At 40.7% G+C, this 18,346-nt stretch overlaps 1 protein-coding gene across 1 annotated transcript in view; it reads right to left on the bottom strand.

Moving 5' to 3' along the window:
- Window positions 1-9,026: 9,026 nt before the first annotated feature.
- The window catches only part of SCML2 (Scm polycomb group protein like 2), a 72,603-nt gene continuing 63,283 nt past the window's right edge, over window positions 9,027-18,346 (bottom strand). Inside the window, exons 11-15 of the mRNA XM_074169110.1 lie at window positions 17,972-18,154; window positions 16,760-16,873; window positions 11,478-11,759; window positions 10,603-10,766; window positions 9,027-9,566 (exon numbers count right to left, since the gene is read on the bottom strand). Coding sequence (XP_074025211.1) covers window positions 9,441-9,566; window positions 10,603-10,766; window positions 11,478-11,759; window positions 16,760-16,873; window positions 17,972-18,154 — 869 coding nt within the window. The 3' untranslated portion in view covers window positions 9,027-9,440. The remainder of the gene's footprint in view (window positions 9,567-10,602; window positions 10,767-11,477; window positions 11,760-16,759; window positions 16,874-17,971; window positions 18,155-18,346) is intronic.

The following is an 18,346-nucleotide window of genomic DNA, read 5'->3' as shown; positions in this document are numbered from 1 at the left end:
AAATAAACAAACAGCTGACAGAATTCAGTTTTTAAAAAACCAACCAAAACACACAACAAACCAACAAAAACCTCCAAAACTAAAACCAACCAAAAAAATCCCAACCCCCCCACTATTGCCCACTAAGCCTAATATGCAACATGTCCCAAGTACATTACAATGACCCATCTAGTACTTCACCCCTGAAGCTCAAACATAAACCAAGGGTAGACTAAAACTCAGCATTTATTTATTAATTTCTCCCTCCCCTCTATTTTGTTCATGCAAGCACAGGGACTTAAAAAAAAAGAGACAGACTGACAGACGGAAAAGGACTTTGTAGACCACACCTTGAAGAACATTGCCCAGGTGAGAGGCATCTCTTCATAAGAGTGCCACCAACATTCCCAGGAAAGGACTGAAATCAGTAGCAATAGTCGGTACATACATCAGAGAGAAAACAAGCAAACTGCAGAGTCCTCCTCTTATTCTTCAAAACACACAGGAGTAAGGAGCACATGCAAAGATCCTTCCCTCAAAAGGGTCTCTGACAGGAGGAAGACCTGTTTGGTAGTACTGGTTTGAAGAGATGGAAGTTGAGGGAAAGAGTTCAGAGCTGTTTGAAAACCCCGCTCTTCGGGATCTGGGACAGCGTTAGCACAATTGCTTGGGGGAACAGAGCGCCTCCCTAACTACTGAAAAAAACCTCAGTATGAGAAAGGGAGAAATCTAGTAAAATTACAGCCTCTTACATTTGGACACTTTCTAAGGTGCGCCACCGCTCATTAAGATTTTCCCAGTGCCTTGCCAATCCGCCTCTGCCTCCACCTAGGAGGGTAGATGAGTCCTTGCCTTTCCAGTTCCTGACCTCAGCGCTGAGACTGCCAAGGCAGGGTAATGGCAATTACCATGGTGGTTTTGTGGTGTATTCATTTCCTTCCAGCTGTCATAACTAGAAAGGAACCATTGGCAGAGAGGGTTTCTGCCAGCTCGGAGCTGTACATCTGTTCGCATTTGTCTGTTCACACAACACGGGATGCAATCCCCCTTTCCTCTTACGCTGGCGTCGCTTTGCTCGTCCTGTTTGCCCTGGAAGGGGCTTCGATTTCAGGGGCTGAGAAGTCAATCTCGGTGGGTGAAAATGTCTTCATGTACTTTAAAAAGAAAAGAAGTAGAGGTGTGCAGCCTTCGCTAGCAGCGCTAAACAGTCTCCCCGCAGACAATGAAAGCTGAAATAAAACTAGCAGTGGTCCATAAAGCTACGAGGAGAAGCAGCTCATGCAGGGCTCCTCAGCTTGTACAGCAGGACCGGGAGATTCTGGAGCTGATGGAAGTCAATTTTGATTCAAATGGGACAAATTACAGCTAATCAAAATGATCTGCTAGGACAGGGATGGATGATTCATGTAAGTGAGGGATTTAAAAGTTTATTGGACCACTGTAATGGCGTATTTTAACTACATACAGGACTCCCGTCATCTACGCAGCCACAGTACTGAAAATTTATTTAGGACAAACCATCAGAGGGCAAAGTTTTAAAATAGATATATTTTCCTATTTAAAAAAACAAAAAAAACAAAAAACCAACAACCTCTGAGGTTCTGACTGTAGAAAAAATAATTTAAAAAAGATATAAAATGTCTCAGCTGCCGACTCAAAACACCGTGCGTTTACAACAGACTGTTCAGATTTTAAGAAGATGAAGTCTCAAAATGGTTCTGTGCGACCTTTGAACCAACGGGAGCACTGACAGTCCGGGAACGCGATCCCGGGATTATGGGCTAGTTAGTAAGCTTTACAGAGTGAAAGATTATAATCAAGGCTGGAGGAAAAGAAAAAAAAAAAAAAAAAAAGGAAGCATTTCACCACAGAAGTGGATGTGAAATCAGCTTCTGCCTCCCCGCATCACTCTTAGGCAGTTCCAAACGAGCACTTTTTACTCACTCCAATAGTTTTACATGTAATAAAAAAAGAGAGGAGGAATATATGACCTTTGAAATTGATCTCGAGAGGGTCTTTTTTTTCCTTTTTTTTTTCCTTTTTTTTTTTTCTCTTATTAAACCAAGCCAGTCTAACTCTATGTAGCTTCAATTTGTCAGAGAGAGCAGAAAGATGAAGCTGCTCAGAAGTTTTAAAACAGTTTCACACATCTAATGTTGGAATTAAATGCTTATTTTACTCTTACTATATTACTACCTAACCAATCAAAGAAAAAATACTGCTATCCACTTTTAAAATGTGTTTTGTCACATGATGCTGCATTAAAATAGACTACACTCTATAGGTGACAAAAGGAAGACTGGGAAAACGTGGGCCCACTGCCGAATGAGATGGGGACCTCATTATACAGGACACGGAAAAGGCTGAAGAACTGAATGGCTGCTTTGCCTCAGTCTTTACAAGCAAGATCAGCCTTCGGGAACCCCAGGTCCCAGAGACCAGGGGGAGAGGCTGGAGCAAAAACGATGGACTCTTGGTGGAAAAGGATCAGGTCAGGGAATACTTAAGCAAACTGGACACACATAGTAAGTCTAAGGGGCCCAATAGGATGCACCCGTGAGTGCACAGGGAGCTGGCAGATGGCACTGCAAGGCCACTCTCCATAGTTTTTGATCCATCACAGTGAATGGGAGAAGTGCCTGAAGACCAGAGGAAAGAAGGGCAAGGAGGAGGAACCAGGGAACTACAGGCCACTCAGCCACACCTCAATCCTTGGGAAGGTGATGGAACAGCTAATGCTGGAACTCATTTCCAGGCACATGAATAAGATTATGATCATCAGTAGTCAGCATGGCTTCACCAAGAGGAAGTTATGTTTGACCAACTTGATAAGCTTCCATGGTGAAATGACAAGGGGAGAGCAGTGAATATTGTCTACCTGGACTTCAAGAAGGCCTCTGACACTGTCTCCCAAAAGATCCTCACAGACAAGCTGCTGATGTACAGGCTGAATAAGCAGTGAGGTTATTGAAAACTGGCTGAATGGCCAGGCCCAAAAGATGACAAGCAGTGGCACAAAGTCTAGTTGGAGGCCAGTGACTAATCACAAAATCTTCATGGTTGGAAGGGACCTTTGGGTTAACAAGTCCAACCAAAGACACACACAAAAAAACAAACAAACAAACAAAAACCAACACACAAACACCCCCCGCCAAACAAACACAAAACAAAACACCCAACCCAACAATCTCGGGCACTAGAGCATGCCCTGAAGTGCCACATCTACACGTTTCTTAAATACCTCCAGGGATGGAGACTCCACCACCTCCCTGGGCAGGCTGTTCCAGTGCCTGACCACTCTCTCAGTAAAGTAATTCTTCCTAATATCTAATCTAAACCTCCCCTGCTGCAACTTTAGACCGTTTCCTCTGGTCCTGTCGTTATTCACTTGGGAGAAGAGGCCAAGACCCACCTCTCCACAACCTCCTTTCAGGTAGTTGTAGAGGGCAATGAGGTCCCCCCTCAGCCTCCTTTTCTCCAAACTAAACATGCCCAGTTCCCTCAGCCTCTCCTCATAGGACTTGTTCTCTAGACCCCTCACCAGCTTGGTGGCTCTCCTCTGGACACACTCCAGCAGCTCAATGTCCTTCTTGTAGTGAGGGGCCCAGAACTGAACACAGTACTCGAGGTGAGGCCTCACCAGTGCCGAGTACAGAGGCACAACCACTTCCCTACTCCTGCTGGCCACGCTATTCCTGATACAAGCCATAGTCATGTACCCCAGGGATCAATACTGGGTCCAATCCAGTTTAACATCTTCATTAATGATCTGGGTGATGGGGCAGGGCATACCCTCATTAAGTTCGCTTATGACACCAGTCTGGCAGGAGTAGCTGGTACACCAGAGGGTTGTGCTGCCAACCAGAGCGACCTCAACAGGCGGTAGAAATGAGTGGACAGGAACCGATGAAGTTCAACAAGGGGAAGCAAAGCCCTGCACCTGGGGACAAATCCAGTCACCAGTATGTGCTGGAGGCCACCCAGCTGGAAAACAGCTTGGCAGAAAAGGAGCCAGCTTGTCCTGGTGGGAAACAAGTGGACCGTGAGCCAGCAACGTGCCCTTGCCACAAAGGCGCTAATGGTACCCTGGGCTGCACAAGTAGTATTGCCAGCAGGTCAAGGGAGGTGACGTTTCTCCTCTCTTCAGCACTGATGAGGCCACACCTGGAGCCAGCTCTGGGCTTTCCAGTACAACAGAGGCACAGACATACTGTAGAGAATCTAATGAAGGACCACAATGATGAAGGGATGGGAGCATCTCTGCTGTGAAGAAAGGCTGAAAGAGTTGGGACTCTTCAGTCTGGAGAAGGCTCAAGAGGGATCTCACCAATGTATAGAAATATCTGAAGGGAGGGTCCAAAGAGCACGGAGCCAGCCTCTTTTCAGAGGTGCCCAGTGACAGGACAGAAGGCAGTGGGTACCAACTGAAACACAAGAGGTTCCCTCTGAACATCAGAAAAAAGTTTTTCACTGCGAGGGTGACTGAGCCCTGGCACAGGCTTTCCAGGGAGGTTGTGGAGTCTCCATCCTCGGAGGTATTTGTAAGTTGTCTGGCCACGGTCCTGAGCAACTGGCTGTAGGTAGCCCTGCTTGAGCAGCGGGGTTGGACCAGATGATCTCCAGAGGTCCCTTTTAACCTCAGCTAGTCCTCAGCTCTGTGATACACTCCTCAACTCTCACCTGGAACGGGGTAGATACAAGACAAACCTAGAAACACAAAAAGCTGTAGATATAAGACCTGCTATATTTAATTTGAAAACCCTCACATCTATGCTGAGCAGTATTTTTGGTTGTCTCTGTAGCATTGCTTTCTGTACAGCTTTCTATACACTCAGACAGACTGAGAGAGCTGGGGTTGTTCAGCCTGGAGAAGAGAAGGCTCCGGGGAGACCTTATAACAGCCTATCAATACCTGAAGGGAGCCTACAGAAGAGCTGAAGAGGGACTCTTTGTCAGGAAGAGTGGTGACAGGACAAGGGGCAATGGTTTTAAATTGGAAGAGAAGAGATTTAGATTAGATATAAGGAAGAAATTCTTTACAGTGAGGGTGGTGAGGCACTGGAACAGGTTGCCCAGGGAAGTTGTGGATGCCCCATCCCTGGAAGTGTTCAAGGCCAGGCTGGATGGGGCTTTGAGCAACCTGCTCTAGTGAGAGGTGTCCCTGCCCATGGCAGGGGGGTTGGAACTAGATGATCTTTAAGGTCCTTTCCAACTCTAGCCATTCTATGATTCTATGATTCTATTCTATGATTCATTACTTCCAGTTACTATTTTAACTCTCTTATAGAAAAAGCTTTAAAAAATTATATAGTTTCAGAGTAAATGGTATAGAGAACCATGCATAAAAGTTTCCTAAGTGGTCTAGACAAAAACACCAAGCAGATTTAAGATAATCTTTAATAATGCAGAACAGAAAAAAAAAAACAGTCAAGCTCAAACTGGAAACAGAACAGATAAATAGTGTAATGCAAATTATCTTAAAACAGTGACTACCAGCCTCTGCTTCAAGTTAGCTGAACACAGGCTGCTCTGACTCCTTGGTTCTGGATGCCAGGCCATTTAAATTAAGAATTTTTTACATTATAGATTCACATATACATAGATATGAATAGACTTTCATTAGTTATTCATATTTAAATGAATTTAAATGAAAAGATGATCCTAAGTTGGCCCACAGGAATAATACACGAATAGGAAAAGGTGACTGGAGCCTTCTGAGTTAAGTCGGAAGATAAGCTAGTAATTCAATGCATCCCCATGTTTCAATTCTCCAAATTTCACCAAATTCCATGGTGTTTCACCCAAGCAGGTTCAAATTTTAGTCATCGTTACTCAGGGCTTCATTTTTCCCCTATAGGAATACTTGAGATACTTAAATACAGAATTTTTGCATCATGTTCAGGGCATACACAATCACATCCACAGACTCACATAAAAATGTCATCAGAGTTACAGAGACGGTTAACGTTGCTTTTGAACAAATTATATCCCCCACTGACTGGAAAGGAAGACGAGTTTCTACAAATGCCATGAGTATTCAGGTGAACATCTTTGCCCCTGTGTCTACCTCCTGACATAAAAAATGGTGTGCCTTTATTAAAAGCAACAAAAAAGGGGAAGATGCTCCATCCTTTGAGCCAACATCGATAACACGATGTTGCTGTCTTTCACTGTCACACCTGAAAGAGTCCTACAGTATGTACACAGCCACAACAAACTTGTTAGAAGTGCAGTCGTGTCAAGCGCAACGTGCAATCACCCTGCCATACACCACTCTCCAATTTCAATACTGCATCGGTCTTCTGTGACAAGAATTCTGAGAGCTGCTAGTCTTTCCAAGCAGTGGCATTTTAATTTCAAATAAGAAATCTCTTAAGAAGAGATCCTAAGATGCACTGAGGAGTTATGGCACTGTCTTGCAAGATGACTGAAAGATACAGAACCAGATAAGCAGATGAATCCTGGCTGATAGAAAAGCAACTCAGAGAAACAAAGAGAATAAATCAGGCTGTCTTCTCTATCAAAATACGCACCAAAAAGACACTCAGTATCTTTTGAGAGCAATAAGATGCAAAATGCCTCTGGACAGTTGTTACTACCAAGTTCCATAATCAGCCACGGAAGGATCTGAGGTTACCATTAACTCAATTTAAGTTACTTCTCAAGCACAGGCTGATCACTGCGAACAGCCACCAGAACAACAGACTTCTGTGTCATAGAAATAAGAAAGCATTTAGTATATGAAGTTCAACCCTATTGCCATTAACTGCTTTGATTCAAACTTCACCTGAACGCAGGACTTAAAGTGGTCTCTTCCCCTCAGTGGTTATATGAGAACTCTTGAAGCTGTAAGTGGCAAAATGCTACAAGCAAAAACAAAGTTGACTACATTCCTAAACTGTTATTTTGAAAGCATAGAACAACCCAAGTTCAAACATTAATTGCTTCAGATAAACAATGTTGGAATGATTTTACCCTTTTGATTAAAACTTCCTTACATCAGATGTTTACGTGAACTGTCAAGAACTGCCAAATGCCAGATAAGATAGCTACCCTTGCCTACGCAAACAGCGCTCACACACACACACACACACACACAACGTCAAACAAAACGGACAGTTACAACAATGAACAAACTACTTTATTTTTGCTGATAGATAAGAACATCCCATTGAAAATAACGAGTAAAAAATATATTCTGCTACAACACTTGGAGCGCTTGAATCTCACGCTATAGCACCCGGTGAAATTCTGGTACTGCAACATCACAGTAATCCCTGTGCACACGGGTGCACAGAAAGCCTTGAACAAATATTTATACCCATTATAGTGCCATGTACAAAAATGTCATTCTATAAAGGCCAAACAGTTAAACATCTTTGTTTTTCTTATGCCAATGGCAATGTAAAAAATTAAAACTGTTTTCAGTCAATTACTTCTGCTTAAATCATATGAGATCTTTTTATGCTAAGGAACTCTGAAATTCAGCATAATAAAGCATGGAACAAACAAGGTATCAACAATATACTGAACATGTGGGTCATGATGTTTTCCTCAATATATAACTAACTTTCATACAGTTACACCAACAATCAAGTCAGTATTTTCCTAACACAAAGAGAAAATACTCTTTCTCCAATCAATGCTCTGACCTTTTCTTACTATAAAGAGCATGCTCGTATTATTCATCTAAGCATACATGCACCACAAAAGATATGCAAAACAAATCGATACAAATAACCTTTAGTGTCAAATGTTTAATGATGTAATAATAAAAACAATTCTCAAAGTCCAAATGACTTGCTAAATTAGAATTCATTGCAGTCACTTAAACTAACAAAAAATACTTGGACACTTGTGAGCCACAAAATTTATTATTTTGCAGCAGTATCTCTGCTGAAACCTGAGGATCAGACTATTGGCAAAGCAAGGCATTTTCAGAAAAGGAATTTGTAAAAAATACATTTATACTATATGTTTTCATATAAAAAGGCAGTAAGAAATATAATAAACCCTACCATTTTAGGACTACACCTTCCCTAGCAAATAGCTTTTATCACTTGCACTATTACATACAGTACATTCAGTTTCCTACACACAAAGTATATTTTCTTGTCCCTGATGTATATTACAACTCGCAGTGATAATAAACTGCTTTATTATCACCACTCATTCTTGCAGCTTATACAAACAGCCCCAATTTTACCCCAAAAAAGGCTTATCGGTTACATAGTAGCACTCCCTTGTAGGAATTATAAGCCCAAAACATTGGAACCAAATGTGTCTTTCTAGAAATATACCAGAATACATGGTTCAGAGTTAAGGGATGAATAACCAAGAGTATTGCATAGTACAGGGATCTCGCCTGTATGAGTAAAGCCACCCTTTGATTGTTTGTCACCTTCTGACTCCCAAGAATGGACAACAAATTAAACAGGTGCTAATGAAAGTAGTACACAACTAAATTTACTGGTAAAAAAAACAACACGAAATTGTACAGTTGTCTCTGGCACAGTGCAAAGTACACATTAAAAAACTGAATACATATGTACAGTGTGTATGTATATTTTATATATATAGTATGTATTTCCCCAACACATACGTGTGTATATATAAAAAGCATGAACACGCATATTCATGCCAAACTTAGCAAAAAGAGGGAATGTTTAAAATGGGGATGCGTTATTCCAGTTAAATCAGTCTGTCCCAGAAATGGCTGTTCATACAGCCAATATGCCCTTCCACGAAACAGAAATATTTATTGCCTGCATAAATTGACAATATATGGTATACATTTGTCCTCATAACTTACCAAAGGACTGATAATCACACTTTATAAAAGCTTATATTTGTATTAAGCCCTCTCCTCCATAACCCTTCCTTCCCCACACCTCCATCACCCATGACCAATTCATATGGCTATTCCCTTTATGGAAATCTACGAAGAATAATCTAGAATAATATACTAGAGTATTACTGTGCTGGAGGATCAGACACAGTATTCACTACTGAGATGAGATTTTTTATTTTTTTTTTTAATTTTTCTTGCAATATAAAAGTTTACAGCCACCCCTGTAAAAATTATTAGCACCTGATGCTGGTTTGCTTTATTATTTTCCTTTGGGATTCAGCTGTTTTGGTTCTGATTATGAACACATTAGCTGAAGTCTGTAACAGAACGCACTTTCCAGGATTCGGAGAGCACAGTTACCCGAACTGCCTGCCCCCAGTATGATCAACTGTCCTTCCCTGCAAACTTTCTGAAATAGTTCACAAAATACTAGAATGTAATACAGACTCTCCACCACCTCTTTGTCCTGAATGTCTTTTTAACATTTTGAGAGCATTTTCAAAAAATAAAGATGATTTATATCAGCAAAATATTTTCAAATAAAGGCGATGGCTGTGAACCTGAGAGCTTAGTATGATGCGAACACACATATGTGTGGTGTCCCCACTGGCTAATACTTTCCTTGTTTAAGTCTTTCAATGTGGTAGCACAACTTTAGGGCAGGCCCCAGCTTCAGTCCCATATATTTCATTATCATATCACTCCTCAGTAAAAGTAGTGCCTTCCCATCAATTTCCTGTGGAAGAGAGAAAAAACACAACATACAACTACTTTAACAAGCTGTATGGTAAAAACTGAAAAGTACATTATACTTGTTTATACTGCAATAAAACAGTAGCTTAGTATGATTTGATATTTACAGATGGCCTCTGAAATTTAATTTTAGGTCTTTTAACGTGTCATTAAGGTTTTTAAGAAGCTAAAGAAAATTATAGTAAGTAAAAGAAACTGACCAAACAGCCCTCAAAATTAGGTACCAGCCAAGGGAAAAAAAGTGAATGGGTCAAGAGAAAAAAAAAAAAAGAAAAAAAAAAATTGCAAAGGAAGGTCTGTGCAGTTAGTGATTAAATGATCCGAGCACTGAGGCCTTGCGCTGAACCTTGAACACAGCTGTGGGAGGATTCTGGCATGCGCATGCAAACAGTCACACGGAGGAAGGGGTTACAGACCATCTAAATCTGTGAAATAAGACAGATCTACGTCCTGGTTAAACTAGACAGATTGTTAGGATCAAGACCAAGGACAACTTCGTCAGGTTTCAACTGCCTGGTTGAGAAGCTGCTGAAATGTGACAGTCCTAAGCTCTTAGTAGCATTACATACTGTAGACAGGCAATTAGTTCCTTAAAAAACCATAAAGAAAACCACTGTGTCTTATTTTTTTTAAACATAAACCTGACAAAACAAGTGACATTTAGTCTTGTTATACAAGTAAGAATAAAACATAAGACAGGAAGCTCCGTTAAAAGTTATTTTGAGGTTTCCTTCCAATCCAGCTTACTCTGAGATTTAACTGTTCGTAGGAGCTGGTGCAGAACAAGGGTGAACTACTACTAAAGAGAACACCAGCCTCTTTTTGGAGGGCCTTATGTACAATGAAATAAGAAAGCAGCTCTTTGCTGATCAACCCACCATATAAAAGCACAGTGAGAAGGAAGAGGAGAGTAGAGTTTATTCTACCTTCAATTGCAAATAGTGATAGACATGAAAGCTGTATTTTCAGAGATTAACACAACACACAATCTACTAGAACAGAATGGATATGTATCATACATGTCTCCTAAAGAGTTCTGCATGTGGAGCTAGTGCCTGTGGATCAGCTTCTTTCACAAAACGCATTACTTCCTCTATTGACCAGGTGGAAGGATCCTTGTTCAATATTCTTGAAGGTTCCCTTTTCAGTGAATTCAGATCTGGTCCAGTTGTGGAACTTGCAGCTTTTAGTACAAAAATATTGTGAAAGGAAGAAATATCACTAGCCTATACAGAGATAAGACATTTCATTTTACATAAGACATTCTTAATATTAACATGCAGCTTTTATTATGTGTTCTTTGCAATACATTGAATGAAAGATGTTTTCTTTTCCTCCAAATAATATTGAACTGTTCCATTTGTCTTTAAATGCCTTATTTAACTGCAAATATTTACAGCAGCATAAACATTAGCACTATGACATACCTAGAGGGATTAATTCAACTTGTACTTGGCTCCTGGGTCCCCAGGCGGCATTAACTGGGAATGTGGCAAAGGCAAGCTAAGCTGTGCAGTCGGAGAGCGGGACAGGAGGAAACCCTATCCCTGTATTTCAGCAACACAGCAATAGTTGGTAAGGTGCTCAGGAAGCGAGCTGCATATAATCAGCCCTCCTCGGTCTGGCCTGCCGCAGGGTCCATAACAGGAGTGAGAGTAAGGTGCAGGAGGCAGGACCTCCTCGCCCCCGGCCTGCACCGCAGTATTAGTTCTAAGAGGCTTCAGTTCTGCTTTTGCAGTTACGTTAGCAAGCCTGACATGCTTGGCAACAGCACAACGTTTCACTCCATACTCAAGCTTTTCTATAGCAAAGAACTTCTTTATTCATAACTCTCGGACTTTGTACATCAATAAAAGCAGTTATATACTTTGGAAAGCTTAGTTATATAGCATACCTTCAATCCGCCTCTGTATTCGATTCCTACTAACTTCATAGTATCCACTGCTCCCAGCAGAGTTCAAGGACAGCCTGCGCAGGATTGGGGCTGAATTTGAGGTAGCAGTCACTGGCTGAAGGGAATTCCTGTAATATGCTGCACTCCCTGAAGTACAATATTCCGTGGAATTTCGACGGGTGGGGCTTGAAGGATTTACAGAATTAAGTGCAGAATCCATAGAGTCCTCAGAAAATCGGTGTTCTTTGGAAGTGCTGTTTTCCTCTATAGGTAATGTTTCTGCTACACAAAAAGCAAGTATTGATATGTTCAAAGTGATGGACATTACACCTTTGTTATTTAACTCCTTGCTATGTTCTCCTGAAGATACTGACAGATTGTAAGCCTGCTAACAAATCTCCTCTGAGGCAGTCACTGGCTGCTGAATGTTTGCCCCCTTTCCTCAAGCAATCATTGGGCTCTTACTTCATTTTTTTAACATTTTTTTATTTGTAGCAAAAGATTTAGTATGTCAAGTTTGAGAAAGTCTTCCAAAAATCATTTCAGTTGTATTTGTAAAGAACGGGGAAGTAACAGAGGAAATTTTGGGGGGTAAATTTGTCTGACGTTAATATTGATACATCAAACAAGCTTAGTCAAGCATTTTCATTATCTTATTTTAAACATACTCTCAAAAAGCTAACCAGTACAAGTGTGTTATCTGGCAAGAAATTTTTAATATGAGTAAAAACTCTCACGTTAATTAGCAATTGTTTAATTTGTTCTAAACAGCAGAGGGAGTCACTAACTTCATAAACAAAACAAGTGGACAATTATCAGCTATAGATCCCAATACATTCAGACACAGAGGTTGTCATTAAGAATTCAACAGGTTGCAGGCAAAGCCACAGAAGGCTGCAAGTGCCAGGTACAGCACACTAAGGTAACTCATTTTGACCACCACACTCTATCTACATACAGTTAGTTTCTCATACAGGGCGGGGTCTACGAGCACAGAGTCCGGAAAGCTAAAGGTAAGTGTAAATGACTGAACCAGTTAATAAAGTCTCAGTAAGGGAATATAACAACATTCCCCTTTTTAGTTCTTATCGCTTATCAGCTAATTTCTACCCTGCAAAACACAAACAATGCCTGCTTAGAAGACTCGTGAATTTTTAGAGCCTGTCAATATTGTTTCTAAGCCAACAAGCAGAGTTCAGTGGGTCCCTCTCCCTGTGCCATGTGACAGGAGCCAGATTTGCTTAATTACTGAAAATTCCACTCTCAGTCAACCGAATCCAGGTCTGATTGGGAGAAATATGCTATACGAGGGGAAAAAAAAACCCTAATCAGTGAGAATGCCACTCCATTTTCTAGCAATCATATGTATCCATCTGTTTGCATCAGGCCAATACCTAGCCCAAGAAAGAAGCTGGAAGCATGATGTACAAATCTGTATGAAACAAATGTTGCTTTGGCAGGAGAGTTAAGAGCTGGAAAATATAGCTAACAGGTTCACCAAAGTGTAAACCCCACACTACCATCTTGAAAAATACTCTAGTGAAGTTATAAAACATATGTTAGTGGAGCAGCATATTCTTCAGGATAAGAAACTGGTATGTTCTGCAGAACAAGTTCCTGAAATAAAGTTTTTACTACCCTTCTTATATGACAACTTTCAAGAATTTCTTGGGTTAATACCCAATTAAAACTAAAGGAAGAGTATTTTCCTAAAAAACCCAGTGAGCTTCTCAAGCATGTTTTCAACTTGCTTCTTGAGGTCTTCGGTTCTCTGATGAAACCTGTTTAAAAGTGGAGTGCAGTGAAGAACTGTTAAGCGCATTTTGGTCTTCAGACAGCATTAATCCTGAAAGGGAACAAAGCCACTCAGACAGCCAGCTCCCTACTTAGTGAATTCAGTAAGGCAAGATCTGCAAGGTTATGTAACATCTTTTACTAAACTTGATAGTCATGGAATAAAGCAGCTTTCATGGACACAAGCCCCTCTCTTTCACATATACAGCCCTCAAAGCAACCACTGCAAAACTGTCTAGTTTGGTAGATTTGAATCACAAAGGCAAAGAAGCGGCTACTGAGGGTTTCCAAGAAAACAATCAAACAAGAAAACTAACTTCTTTACATTTGTCAGCTTGAAGTAGTTGCAGCAACTTACCAAAATGAAAAACAAAAGCCATCATTCTATAGAATTTCGGAGAGGCTTTTAAGAGGTGTAGCCAATGACAAGCACTATAAAATTAAAGGGCAGCCAATCAGGGGAAAAATCAGACCTGTAGAGCATGAAACCACTAACAGAAATCTCAGTCCAAGACCAAAAGGCAGAGGTGATACTTTATAGTTAGAGCAAAGCTATATGAAGGAGCCTAAGGTTTAACTGACTGAACCTGTAGATTCAGATTTCAGAAGTCCTGAAAGGCAGAAATAATGGAGACAATACTCCCTAGCAGAAAGCTTCAACTAGACTATTAAGCATGTATCAGCCAACTCCATGTAAGGTCTTAAGAAAAAACCTTTTTTTAGTTATAGTAAAGAAGTAGAAGTCCCAAATATAGGGTATTTTAAAAATAATTTTATGCAATCCTTGTCACATTTCTGAAGACACAAAGATTTTTAAAATTGACTGTGTTGCGAAAGAATTTAGTTGTATTTATTCCAATTATATCCCAGATTTCTCTCTGATGTTATATATCCTAAAGTAAGCAATAGTAAATAGGGCTGGGAAAGATCAACTCTGCTTTTTTTTTCCCCAAGACACCAGCATTTGAATTTATCTTACAGTAAATTCTCAATTCACATACACAAGGTGGAAAAGCTGGCATATTTCCCAGGGCCATCATCTTTTAGAGGTGGTGTTTCTGTTCAGCAGCTACAGCTTCCAATCCACCTCCCTTTCCATCCATCTAGCTTCTCTACAAACAAAAAGCAGCTGCAATCTTGTCAAAAAGTGTCGACCGGTACGACAGCTGATTCAAAATTGGCATCTAGCAAACGGAGCTTTGCAATCCATGTAGCAACGAATGACACACTTCTCCCGCCTTGACATTTTTGAGCAGTTGTGAATGGTGGTATGGAAAAAGACGGGAGGTTCCACTGCAGAATGCCTGATCTCTGGGTAGACTAATAAAAGGCCAATAAAAGGCCTTATGTTTCAAATGTAAGGATGACAGACTGTTTAAACACTGAAGGCCTTAGCAGGAATCGGACGTTGTGTTTTCTTGAAGCTCCTCCGGGAATCAGAAGCCAGTTGTTCTGCCTCATACATAACGGGAATGATGTAATTGGCTTCAGTAGTAAGAACACTCTGTTTTCAGGGGAACGGAGACTGAGTTATTCCCCCACCCCCCACTTTATCTTTCATAACTTTAAGAAGAAACTGTTAGTGAGCAGGCAAGACAGCAAGATCTGCAAAATATATCCCTGAGCGGATCAGAAGGAAAATGAGCTGTTCGAAAGACCCTTTCCCACAATTATTCCATTTTGCCTTCAAATGATATTTCAAAACAACTACTTCAAGACAACTATGTCTCAATGGAATCAGAACTTTTTGGGGGCAGGAACTTTCTTGCTAACCAACCCATGACTGACCGCTATAAAATTACCTCCAGATTTTCAGCAGAGGACTTTGCCCTAATGGGAAACACATAACACTAGAGAACACTTTGCCTCTTGAAATGCATAGAGTATTCTCTAAATTCAAACCTCTGAAACCATGGCAAAACACTTATTTTAATTATTTTTTTTTTATCCAAGTAACTGCACTTTATAATGAACTATTGATTTTCAAATGTATTTGAAGGAGTATACTAACTTCATCTGTAAAAGGGATCCATTAGCAAACAAGGACTAAAAAGCAGTATGTGCATGCACGTTTACTTTGAGGAAGATTTCTTGCAGGATAATGCAGATCTACTCAAACATTTGTTTTGCTCCAACTGAACCAACTTAATTTGAGTATAATTAAGTGCTCTACACTCATTAAGCTACCCACCAGAAATATCTGACTTAGGGGTACAATATATCTGTGGAATTAAGCAAGCACTTCTTTTGGAAAGACACAGAAATCAATAATTAATGCAGAACTGTATTTCCTGCTGCTATTATATACAAAGAGGTAAATATGCTACATATATATAAAATAATAACATGTACCATTTAAAATAAACTATCATTTTGAAAATTTTAATCTTATATCCTTTCTAGTTTAACTGTAGTCCTATGATTTTTTTAACCTGTACAGAAAAAGAGATCATTCTGCTCCACTGATGCTAATAGACACAAAACGATGCCAGGATCTCCAAAAAGAGGAAGAAAAAAAATAATATGAAGGAAGAAGTAACTAAACCCCATCATATTTCATAAAAACATTTTGAAATGCTGTGCAAATATCTTGCAGCAAAAGAAAGTATGTATGTATCAGACAGGACGAGTCAATATCAACAAGCTGCCATAGCTTAACCAGTTAAGCAGCAAATGCAGAGTAAAAAAACACACATTTTCCTAAGTTGCTTTCACTGAGATTTAAACCTAGACGCTTTACTTTACATCTGAGGCAGACTAAGACTAGACATGTGCTCAGTTATTGCAGCTGAGCTGCAGTGCAGGAAAAGGTGCTATTCATCAGTGAGCTAAATCAATCTAACAGCCTGCTGCCACGGGGAGGCTTCGCTGCTCTCCTGGCCATGGCTGCACTTTATTCAACCCTTCCCTGGGCTCATCCCAGTCCACGGTGAGTCAGTCCCAAAAAGTAAACTGCAAAGAACTCTTTGCTTCACCAAAATGTTTTCTGTGCTTTTGCTCACTGGTTCAGCTCACCACCCAGCTGTGGGGCCTGGAACCCACTGCATGGAGGCAAAGAGAGCAGGAGCAGCACAACTTCTGCTGGCAGCTAGCCATAAACTCAGCTGAATTGTATCATCCAGCTACACGCTTACTCACTTAATGGCCCCAGCCTAGAGTTGCTTCCAATTTATCTCCTAATCCATTTGGAGGCAATTGGTTTTCTGCTAAATAGCCATATATGAAGCAGGAAGCTTCATCTGTCAACTATTTGCCTGAGCCCCTTCACAAAAAAGGCTAGCAGGTTTAGGAGAAGGACTGCTGGAACTTGCAGTAGATCTTCCCCAAGTGCAAAATCTGTGCCAGTGATCAATAATTAACATACTTTCACCCTGACCTGTCAAAGGCTAGAGACAAACCAGACACATACGTTGAACTCGATCCTTTTTGACTGGAAATACTGAAACCATAAATTATCCTCATATATAATCCCGACATAATGTAATTACCTTCAGATGGATGAGCATCATTTCTGGGAAGCTTAGGGGAAAGAGGAGCGGTATACGGTGGAGAGTCCTGAGAGTATCGTTTAGCACTCCTGTTTTCAGGTATTTCTTCTTTTGCTGTGAAGAGGAAAGTCACCACTTACTATTCTAGCATAAAGCTGTTCATGGCGAAAGTCCAGGGACAAAGGAATCAGCCATTCACCAGATCACAGTTCAGTTTCTTGTGTCACACAAACTCAACCATTTTGACACAAACTTTCAAAGCTGAAGTACAGCTTAGTTTATACTGTCATCACCCAAACTACCTTGGACCCTGGCTACTTTTCTGAAAAGAGTTAAAACTAATGACTTTCATATGACAGACAGAATTATAAACATAATTTCTCCATTAGAAAGGGAAAATGAAAGAAAAAGAAAAAAGAATATTTTATTTCCTAAAGCAACACCCAGAAGACAGATTCAGCTCTCAGACACCTGTGAGGAGGCTTGGCACCCAATACGAATTCTCTGAAACTGCCCTGATGTCAAGGTTTTCTCAGCGATGGCTCCTGTTAACCCTTGGGCTGAGACTTGTAATACCAGGCCCTGCAAACAAGCCGATGGGAGACCTTGCAGGAGTCAGTTCATTTCCCCCTCACTCTGTGCTCCCAGTGCAGCAGAAAAAGATACAGGCCTCATACAAAGTATCATAAGCAGCCACCTGCAAAACCCACCTTTTTTACCAGAAGACAGGCCTGTACATAGTAGACTAAAATTTTTGGAGCTGCCACTGAGTAAGGTGAATGAAGAGGGAAGACAGGACCTTTTATTGGTGCGGGAAGGGCCAGACTGAATTCCCTTTCAGGGCAATCCCCTTCTCATAAGGCAGTAAGTATCTTTTTGTAAGTTTATTTTACGATCCGAACATAAATTTAACAAATGAAATGTGAAGTTTTGAGCTTGTCCTTTTAGAAGTATCACAGTGGTACAATACATATGTTTCCTGGCTTGGCTACAAGGAGGAGTATGCTGAACAAAATGATTTCTGCACATGTGGTATGAGCTATCCCATCCTGTCAAAGCACTACCGCACTGGAACCAATTCACCAAGAACTGAAGCGTATTCATTTCCATCAATGCATGTCATAGACAGACAGGTTTGAAAGTTACATTTCATAAAATCACCAGACTTCTCAAAAATATCAGCGCTTGAAAATAACAGTTGTCTAACAGTACCTGGTTTGTTCCTATCATACTCCGTAGGGCTATGTGCACATCCCATGTAAGGGCTGAAAGGCTGGCTACTGAAGAGATTATCACACTGCAGGCTGTGGCAGAGCTTCTCCAAGAAGCGCAGGACAAACGATGCGCTGTTTACAGAAGGAAGATTGATGGCGTGCTTCTCCCCATCAAAGGACGCTGTGAATAAGAAGATGATGTCAAACATCCCCCAAGCATCATGAAGTCGAGTAAAACATCATCATGCACTTAAAGGAAAAGACATCCAGATTTGATTTAAGCCACACAAGAAACCAGAGGAGTAAACAATCATTCTGGTAAATTAACAAATTTACATCCAAAAGACCGACTTTACCTTCTGTCAGACCATGG

The sequence above is a fragment of the Numenius arquata genome, chromosome 1 (assembly GCF_964106895.1).
Source record: "Numenius arquata chromosome 1, bNumArq3.hap1.1, whole genome shotgun sequence".
In the NCBI taxonomy this organism is placed as follows: domain Eukaryota; kingdom Metazoa; phylum Chordata; class Aves; order Charadriiformes; family Scolopacidae; genus Numenius; species Numenius arquata.
This window is presented reverse-complemented; position numbering and strand designations above follow the sequence as displayed.